The sequence below is a fragment of the Anas platyrhynchos genome, chromosome 25 (genome assembly GCF_047663525.1).
Source record: "Anas platyrhynchos isolate ZD024472 breed Pekin duck chromosome 25, IASCAAS_PekinDuck_T2T, whole genome shotgun sequence".
In the NCBI taxonomy this organism is placed as follows: Eukaryota; Metazoa; Chordata; class Aves; order Anseriformes; family Anatidae; genus Anas; species Anas platyrhynchos.
This window is the reverse complement of record NC_092611.1, coordinates 8,165,138-8,174,388: the sequence shown is the minus strand read 5'-3', so window position 1 is coordinate 8,174,388 and position 9,251 is coordinate 8,165,138. Positions and strand designations below refer to the sequence as shown.

General features: G+C 52.1%; 1 protein-coding gene across 4 annotated transcripts in view; it reads left to right on the top strand.

Annotated features, from left to right (window-relative positions):
- Positions 1 to 79: 79 nt before the first annotated feature.
- KMT2A (lysine methyltransferase 2A) overlaps positions 80 to 9,251 on the top strand; it is a 44,159-nt gene continuing 34,987 nt past the window's right edge. For all 4 annotated transcript variants that reach the window (XM_072027643.1, XM_072027641.1, XM_072027642.1 and 1 more), the window contains exons 1-2: positions 80 to 466; positions 8,362 to 8,431. In XM_072027643.1, coding sequence (XP_071883744.1) covers positions 95 to 466; positions 8,362 to 8,431 — 442 coding nt within the window. In that variant the 5' untranslated portion in view covers positions 80 to 94. The remainder of the gene's footprint in view (positions 467 to 8,361; positions 8,432 to 9,251) is intronic.

Genomic DNA, 9,251 nt, shown 5'->3' with positions numbered 1-9,251 from the left:
CCCTTATGCAGGCCCCGCGCGGGCCGGCGGAGCGCTATGCAGGGCGCGGGGCGCGGCCCGGCCCCGCTCTCTGGCTCGTCGCCTCACAGTAAAGATGGCGCACAGCGGTCGGTGGCGCTTCCCTGCCCGGCCCGGCAGCGGCGGCTGGGGCCGCCGGGGGCTGGGGGGCTCCCGGCTGCGGGTGCCGGCCGTGCGCAGCCTGCGAACCGCCGAAGCGGCGGCGGCGGCGGGCGGCGAGGGAGGGGAGCGCGGCGGCGGCGGCCCGGGCTCCGGCGGGGCGGCGGGAAGCGGGGGAGGCGGGGCAGCGGCGCCGGGCTCCGGCGGCGGCGGCGGCGGCGGCGGCTCCGGGGGCCCCGCGGCCGGGGTGGGACCGGGCTTCGACGCGGCGCTGCAGGTCTCGGCCGCCATCGGCATCAACCTGAGGCGCTTCCGCGCGGCCTGCGGGGCCGAGGCGGGCAGCGGAGAGGTGAGCGGGGCCGGGAGGGAGGGAAGGGAGGGAAGGGAAGGGAAGGGAGAGGAGGGCGCGGCGCGGCCCGGAGCGCGGGGCCCGCTCCGCCACAGCCCCGCTCCGCCCCGCTCCGGGCACACCCCCCCCTGGCCGCGCGGCCCCCTCCGGACACACCTACCGCTGCCACCGCTCCGTGCCGTGCCTGGGGAGTGCACAAAGGGGCCGGGAGCCCGCCGGGGGTGGTGGTGGTGGGGAGGTGGGGGGGGGCTGGGGGCTGGGTGCCCGCCGCCCCCCCCCCCCCCTCCTCCTCCGCCCTCCTCCGCGGTCCCTCCCCGCGCACGCGACTTGCCGCCGGTGTCCTCCCCACCGACATCGCCTCCTCCAGCAGCCGCCTGGCGACGAGGCCGGGAGGGGAGCGAGCCTCGGAGGCAGCCCCAGGAGGGTGAGGGGGGGGAGAGGTGGGCGAGGGGCTGCGCTGCTCCTCCCGGGAACGGGAATGAGAAGAACGGGGGCGGGGGTGAGGCGAGCCCCGGGCGTTGCGCGGCACCTGCGCCCCCCCCCCCCACCCCCCTCCGGAAGGATGCTCCGAGGGCTCCGCCCCGGCCTCCACCGGGAGCAGACGGAGCCCGGAGGGGGGCACCGGGGGGGTGGCAGCCACCGGGGCTGCGAGCTCGGGCCCTCCCGGTGCTCCCCAGCCCTCCCCCTCGCCACCCCAGGATGCGCGTTTCGCGGTGCTGCCGCTTTGGGGTTTTGTTTTCCTCCCCCTTTTTTTTTTTAATTTTTTATTTTTTTTAATTTTTCTGAGCCGTTCTCCTTCCTGCCTTCATTTTCGAAGCCTTCCTCGAGCAGGCAGGCAGACAGAGCAGGAGTAACGCCAGCCCACCCGCTGCCAGAGCAGGGCAGACATGATGGGGCCGTGCTGCTCGCTACGCGCTGCAGCGCTCCCGGCCCGCGCTTCTCCTTTCGCAGCGCTTGCCAGCCGGGTCCTTGCTCTGACAGGAAGATCCTCCGGTTCCTTTGTAAGAGGAAAGGGGTTTTGGTGCTGAAGGGCTCCTTCTGTCTCCGCTTTAAAGGCGGACTGTCAGGTGCAGAGCGTGCGAGGCTGTGTTTTGTGGATCTGTCACCCTTTTAAGAAGCAGTCGCTTTCCTTTTTCATCGCTGATGATATGGGAGGTTATGAAGGCATGTACAAGAATATTGTTTACTTCTGGGCTTGTTTTTGGTAGGTAAGGTGAAGTGGAGCTCAGCTGAGCTCAAGCATCTCCAAGCTGCAGAGTTCCTGGTCCAGCAGCGGCGATTCTTGGGGCGGGCTGGATTTACAAACTTAGAGCTGATCTGGGAACGCTGCTAACTTAATGAACACGGTAGTTACAGCTTCAGCTCGGGCTGCCTGCTAGCATCCCTTTTGTTTAATACAAACACCTTGAAGATGGTTGTTTACTGTATTTGTAAACTGCTCTGCTTATCATAGCCCAGGCTGAATGGGATTTGCTGTGCCCATTTGAAAGAAGTTAGTGTCTCCTCAGGTAGTTCAGTGGCAGCAATGACTGAAACCTCACTAATGCATCTGACCACAGAGTTAACAACTTGAAAAGGTTGTGTTTGGTTTTTTGTCCTTTTTGGTGTTGTTGTTGTTTTTTTTTTTTTTTTTTTTTGAGGGGGGGCGGTGGTCAGCAACCTGTTGTGTTTCTTTTCTTTCCTTTTTTTTTGGATAACACTGGATCTTTCTTTATTATTTTTTTGTTGTTGCTCCCATTGCATTTGCCTTAAAGCATGCCTTTGCATCTCAAAAGTCTAAGGCATCTTTGAAAGATCTATGGCAGTTTTGCTTTTAGGGCATCTTTGCTTCAAAATAGCTGAAATACATTCTTGGCACCAGCAGCTAATGAAGGAAGGAAATATCTCTTGGATCTGAAGATCTTTTTAGGTTTTCTATTTAGCTATTAAAACCTGTCAATTATTACATACAGTGGGAAATAAGCTCAGTGGCTTGTTGTCTGTAGGTTGATACTGATCTCACTGCTCGTGGGCAGGGAAGGAGCAGACCCAGCATCCCTTTTCCTGCTGTGAAGTTGCAGTTTCCTCATGTTGGGATGGACCAGGAGCAGCTGCTCTTGAGCATTGGGGTGTCTCATTGGCTCAGTTTTCCCATTGCTGGGGAAATTCTGCAAAACGTCTCCCTGGACATTTTGCAGAATGTAGTGGGCTTGATTTCTAATACAGAAGTATCAGAATTTGGGCATGTCACTGCATATCCCCCAGATTTTTGATGATTTTGTACGAGTACTTCTGTTTTAGTTCAGTTTTTCACTGAGTTATCTTGAAACCAGCTAGCGTTAAGGGAGCAGCATTATGGTGTTTGATTTTGGCATGGCAGGAGCCGGCGGGGGGGATTTTGTGCTTAGTTAAACTATAACTGCTTGAGAACGGCGGCACTGGTGTGGTGTTATCCTTCTGCATGGTGGGAGTGATGCCTAAGCGATAAGGGGAATTTGATGGTGTTTCCCTGACTTGTGTGCATTTTGTGACGAGGGAAGTCTGGAGGTGCTGTCTGCCTGGTGCAGCTGTCATTTCAGAGCTCCCTGCCCATCCCGGCAGTCTCACCGGAGCTTTGGCACGGTTATCGTGCTGTCAGGTGTGCGGTGACACTTCCCCTCAGAAACCTGCATCAGGCCAAAAGTCAGCGCCGAGCTGCAGAGCCTTGGGGCTGAGGTGCCATACAGCAGCACTGACGGCGTCCCTCATAGCACTGCTGCCATTGCCCATGGACCAGGCTCCTTTATGAAGCAGCTGTTAGCCCTGGATGTTCGCTGGTGGCCGCCTTGTTTTGAAACAGCACCAGTTCCACGTGCTGGGAGGAGTGGCTGCCGCCTCCCTGCCTCGCTTAACGCTGGAGCTGAGCGTGGAGATGAGTTATTTTTCACGAGGGCATTAAAATTCTGTCTGCCTCGGAATTCCCTTTCCTAATTTGATGTTGAATGGTCGCTGCAAAGCCGCCTGGGTGTTTGAGCTGTGAATTGAGGATCAAGGTGGTTTCACTCCTCACAGCAGGTAAGGCAGCCTCGGATGGAGCAGCAGTGCACACCCACCCCTTTGCTCCAGGTGCTTTTGGACATCGCTCTGCCTTCAATTGGAAAATTCACAGGGCAGATTCTTTCAGGATTATGTTGCGCTGCTCTTTTGCTATTATCGTTATTATTGGTGGTGGTATTATTATTATTAGTCATCGTAATTGAAGTGCCATCCTATAGATTTTACTGCATCACATGTGGAGGAAATGAAAAAAAGTCTGGGTGTCTCAGTCAGTTGTTCATCCTTCAGCTTGCTCAGCTGGCTTTCAAGTTCTTCCCTGTGGAGGCTGCATCCTCATCCTCCTGACGGGCTGAGTGCACGGGAGCAGTGCTGCTGGCTTCCACAAGCAGGCAGGTGCTCCTCTGCTGTGCCCGCACGCCAGGGAACGTAAAGTTGGATTTACCCGAGTAAAATGCATGCGGCACCTCCTGCAAGGCACCCCCACCTCCTCCCTAGGCTGAGGGTTGGTTGGGAAGGGGCAGGCAAAGGGACTCAGCGGGGAGATGCTGCACCTGGCCTCTCTGTTCAGCACTGGGGGCCACTGAGTGAAGGACAAGTGGGATGCTTCTTGGGCAGCTGAAAGCTTTGAATGCTAGGTGACCGCGCTACACAAGCCCCCGAGGCTTTTCCCTCGCTGCGTTTTCCTGTCAGTGTGGAAGTTGTCAGGGTTCAGCCCCCAGTTCAGCCCCCTGCACAGCAGCGGGTGAGTTCCTAGGCATCAAGCTAGGGATGCTGCAAAAGGGATCACAAAAGAAGTGATCTTTTTTTCAATGTGATGTGAACTTTTTTTCATTGAAATGAGCCAGAAAACGTAGCCCAGCCTTTGAGATACTTCAGTAATACAAAGTTTGCTGTTGTTGAAGCTGTTTGTGCATGTGTGAGATGTTTCCAGGCACTAGGCAGTGGCAGTAGTGGTACTGTGGGGCCTGCTCAGCAAGGCTTGGTGCCTTGCCCGAGAGGCGAGCCTTGCCTTGATTTATAATCCCCAGCGACCTTTTGGTGCTGCATTATTCTTTCCCAGGTAAATGAGGTCATGTTCAAACCCATGATGGTTTTTAATCACTCCCCATCTGTCGTGCTTCATGGCGACTTCTGAAAAACTGGAGTGCCCGTTCCTGCTTCGTTTGCCCCAGAATTGAATTTTGACTTCGGACCGGCCAACGGGGTGGCTGAGCCTTGCCCGTGCATGCTGGTGTTGGGGCCTTCTCACTCACTCATCGTTCTGCCAAGCTACAAGGCCATCAGCCCAGGCTGTGAGAAGTGCTGTGCTGAGCTCGGTGATACAGGCAGGAGCAGCACGGAACAAACCTGAATGACGTACAGCTCTGGCTGCTTCTCGCTGGAAATGAAGCCAAAGGAATTCATTTTTTAAAATCTATTTATTTATCGATCTGTTCATCAATCCCATTGGAAAAGTAAGTTAACAGTCATGGAATAGCTGGAGTTGGAAGGGACCCACAGTGATCAGCTTGAGAATAACGCAGGTTCCAGCTGTGGGTTAGGGCATAAATAGAGCAGGCTGGTTTAATAGCCTCAGACAAAATAATAGGGTCCCAAATTTTTAGTTTTTTTTTTTACGAAGGCATTCCTAGCAGCTACAGTAATGTAGCGGCAGGTGCAGTTCAGGACTCTTGGACAGCTCTTTTATCTTATTGCTGGGAGCTAACACCTCTGCAACTTTGTTACTGCAAGGGAGGTTGGTTTTAATTGCAAGCTTGTAAAAGTTTTGTGTTTGTAAGGCTGTGACAAACTTTCTTCCCATGTTAGGGCTCTTAGTGCCACCACCCACGGAAACCTGAAGCAGAGGGGTTGCCCTCAGTGCTAGGAGCTGTGTCCCTTGGTGCTCTGTAGCAGGCAGGTCACACACGGCTCCACTAAGGCTGGTTTTATAGAACGGCTTTTTCCAGTTTCAGTAGTGTTTTGTGTCTGATCACGATGTGGTTCTCGCTGTTCTATAAAAGCTGCAAGTTTTAAGTACCTAGAGACTGCATTTAATGTTAGGGGCATCTCCATTTTTGCTTCCTGAGGTTTGCAATAGTTCACCACCAGCAGATGTGTCATACACATGGAGGTCGAGTGCCACTAACTGGTCTTGGAGCGAGGTATTATTCTAATTGAAGTTAAACTTGCCTCTCTCAGCAGGGATAGGCAAGTAATCCAGTCTTGCGAAGTCTTTGCATCTGTTACTCTTCTGGGGAAAAACACCAATATATATCCACAGATACATGGTGTCGTGTATTTTAAACGGTCTGTTGGAGATGTGATGAGAGCAGATCTGCCTTTGGTGACTAGGCTGGAGCTGCAGAGGTGAGGGGTGAGTTCCTGCAGAGGTGAGGGGTCAGTTCCTGTAGACGTGTGCCTTCCTTCCCCCCGCTGCACTGTGCGTCTGGAACCAGAGCTGCTCAGCACCGTTCCCGTGCAGCCAGTGAATGAAGCATTGGGGGGTGTTCAACTGGAGCTGAGCCTTCAAACTGAATTGTTCCATGGAAAGAAATCGTTGCTATCTTTTCCACCAAGTGGCCTATAGGATCAATAGTTATTGTTAGCCTTCCTCTCAGCAAGGAGATGCATTTTCTCTAAATTTAAGTTTGGCTCTGTGAAGAGCACTCTCTGCTCCGGAGCCTGTAGCTGTCTGCTTGTTTCTCATACTTCCTCCCTAGCTCGAGTGCGTGTCTGTCTTAGTCCGTGAGGAGGCAGATAAGGTTTCAGGTGAGCAGGATGCAAACAGGTAAAATACAGAGCAGGCCAGGTAGGTGCACGGTGAGCGCTGCTGGCTGGGGGTGGGAGCGGGTGGGGGAGCAGTGCTGGTGGCTGGGACTTGGTGGCAGAAAGAGCACTGCAGGCAGCATGGAGCATCGCTGGGTACTCTGCTGAGAAACAGGAGGACAAGGAAGAAATAATACAAAGATTTAGTAGTGGGAGAGACAGTTAATTTAACAGAGATGTAAGAGGAAGAAAAGGAGGAGGGTGAAACCCATCACAAGGTCAGGAACGGGGTGCCGATGGCTGAACTCTGAAGGGAGAATGGTGTGGCACAGAGGGCAGGGACTGAACCAGGATTTCAGAGATCTGCAGCTCGGTCTCCTGGAGCAGCACTGCTCTTGGGCAGCTCAGCACTGCCATGCAGCACACTCCTTGCTCTGACGTCTGCAACTAGAGCTGAGGTATTCTTCCCAGCTCTTGTTCGGGAGGCTGTTGCTTTAACAATCTCCTGCTTGTGGCATTGAATTTTGTTTTCCTGGGGAAAGCGTGCTCATACACACACAAGTAAGCGTTATTTGTATGAAGATTTGGCCTTTCCCCATGCCTAAGATGCACGATATTCGCGTTGTGTCTTTGAGAGCTCTGCAGGTACCCCTCTTGGTAGCCTAATGCGGAAAAAATCGCTCAGGGTGGGCGGCCGTTCCCGATACCCTTCTGAACCTCTCTGTGCCCACGCAGCCTGCGGCTTCTCTGCCTGCCTTCTCTGCCTCGCTGTGAAGAGCATTTCAGCCTGATATCTCAGCAAGCAGCATCCCCTCTGCTGGCGCCAGGCCCCTTCCCCGGCCGCAGCCCTGCGCACGCTGTTTACATCTCGCCGCGCGCCCACGTGCTGTGGGAGCGGCGCTGGGCGTGCAGCGTGGAGCATGCGCTTGGCAGCCTTCAGCCACGGCTCCCTTCTCAGCCGGGTGTTACAGGCGGCGTGCAGCCGAGCCGTGGCACCTCCACAGCAGAGCAGGGAGCCGCTTCCGAGCACGCAGCCGGGGCGTGCGGTGCTTTAAAGGAGCGAGCAACAAGTGGCGTGGCCGACCTCTGAGAAGAGAGGGAATTTAAGAACGGAGAACGTAGCTGCTTGAGGTGAAAGTGCATCAGGAAACCTGGGTTGTAATCAAAATGGGTTGTCACAGGGTTTGGTGGCACAGCATGAGGTTTTATGCTTTTGCATGCTCCCTGGAAAAAATGGCTTAATCTGCACAGAGCGCCCTTAGCATCAAATCGGAGTATTGATGGGTTTTGCTACATCAAAAAATGTCATTTCATAAATCAGCTGTCACTTCAAAAATCGATGTTTTCTAGCCTGAGTTTGTTTCCTAGTTGTGTCGCGCCTCAGGTCGGTGTTCCTTTGTTCGTAACCTGCACCTGGCCTTCTTACAGCGCTTGTTGTAATGGTTTTATTCCTGAGTCTTCAAAATTTCTGTCATCTCTGTCAGGTTTAAAAAAAAAAACTTTAAAATAGAAGGAAGAGGCCCCAAAACTGTACGCTTCCTTGCAGAGGCTGTGAGCACTGCTGTTGGCTCTGGGAGCAGGGGCAAGGCCTGCAGGGAGAGGCTGCAGGGAGCAGAGGCCCTGCCGAACCTCCGAGGCACTTGGGCTTACTTAGAGACCTCGGCTGCTGCTGGGCCTCCTCCGATCTCTTAAATGAGTTTGGAAGAAGTTATTCTACCGTGGTACTACAAAAATAAACACAGAGATGTGTGCTGGCTGTTTGCTTGTTTGTTTGTTTAGCTCAAGTAGCTCCTTAGGGTACTTTGACTGCTAGCCCATGGAGTGATCTGTCCTTGGTGCTTTGATACGAGCAGGCATTAAAGGATTGTTTTCATAGGTACTTGCCCTCTCTTTCCCCAAAATTCCTCCTCATTGTCTAGTTGTAAACTATAACTGCTTTGTTTATGTATACAAATACATACATATTGATATATCTATAAAGAAAAGTGGTATTTCCTTTTTAGTAATTGTTTGCTTGAAGAACAAATGTGGGTACGTTACCTGGGGAGAGAAAATCTTCATGCCTTGATAACGGTTAAGTGTGTTTAAATGTTAACATCCACATCCTCAAATTTCCATCTACTTCTCTGTTGCAGGATGAACAGTTCCTAGGTTTTGGTTCAGATGAAGAAGTCAAAGTACAAAGTCCCACCAGGTCCCCCACAGGTATGTGCATGCAGCAGGAACGGATGTTGTCTGAGTGTGCTGCTTTGTGGTGGTTTTGTCATGTCTTTCCTGTTTGTTGTTTCAAATCTCATCCACCATCAAGGCCATAACCACACTTTGGATTCAGCTTAGCTTTGGATGCTGTCATTGTGGTGTTTTTCGATCTGATCTGTTGCGGAACAGGGAAACGTTGAGTAAAAAGAGTTATACTGATGAAATTGGTATCTGAAGCCTGAAGTCAGTGTTTTAAAGAGGCAGTTATTGTAATGGTTAGGATCTAGTTTCAGGAATGTTTTCAGCTATGGGTAGACAGAAGTAGTCACGAGGTGCAAAAGTAAACATTTCTTTACAAAATTCCATCTAAGATGCAGTTGGAACAATTTAATCTCAAGAAACAGTAATAAAAAATCCCATGTAGAACATTTTAATATTTTTCAATAAACTCATCTCCTGTAACTGGAACCTTCAATTTTTTATTATTTTTTTTTTTTACAAAACAAATACAGAATGCTTAAGGATAAGCTATAGTTAAGTTCTTGTATTTTTTTTTTTCAAGAAACTTTCTAAATGTAGGATCAAAGCATGACGGGATGCACACAAACGAGTTTGGTTTTGATTTAGATTCTTGTCAATAAATGCTCTCACCACAATACTCTACTTGGTTTGGCCTTGCCAGCAAGTTCTGTTGTGGAAAGCCATACTAATAGGGTGTTTCAGATGAAGAATGAAGTACATTGTCAGAGCTGTGTGAAGACCCAGAACTGGAATAGCTGGGTTGGTGGGTATGGATTGAAATGCATTGGTAGAGGTGAGTAATTAA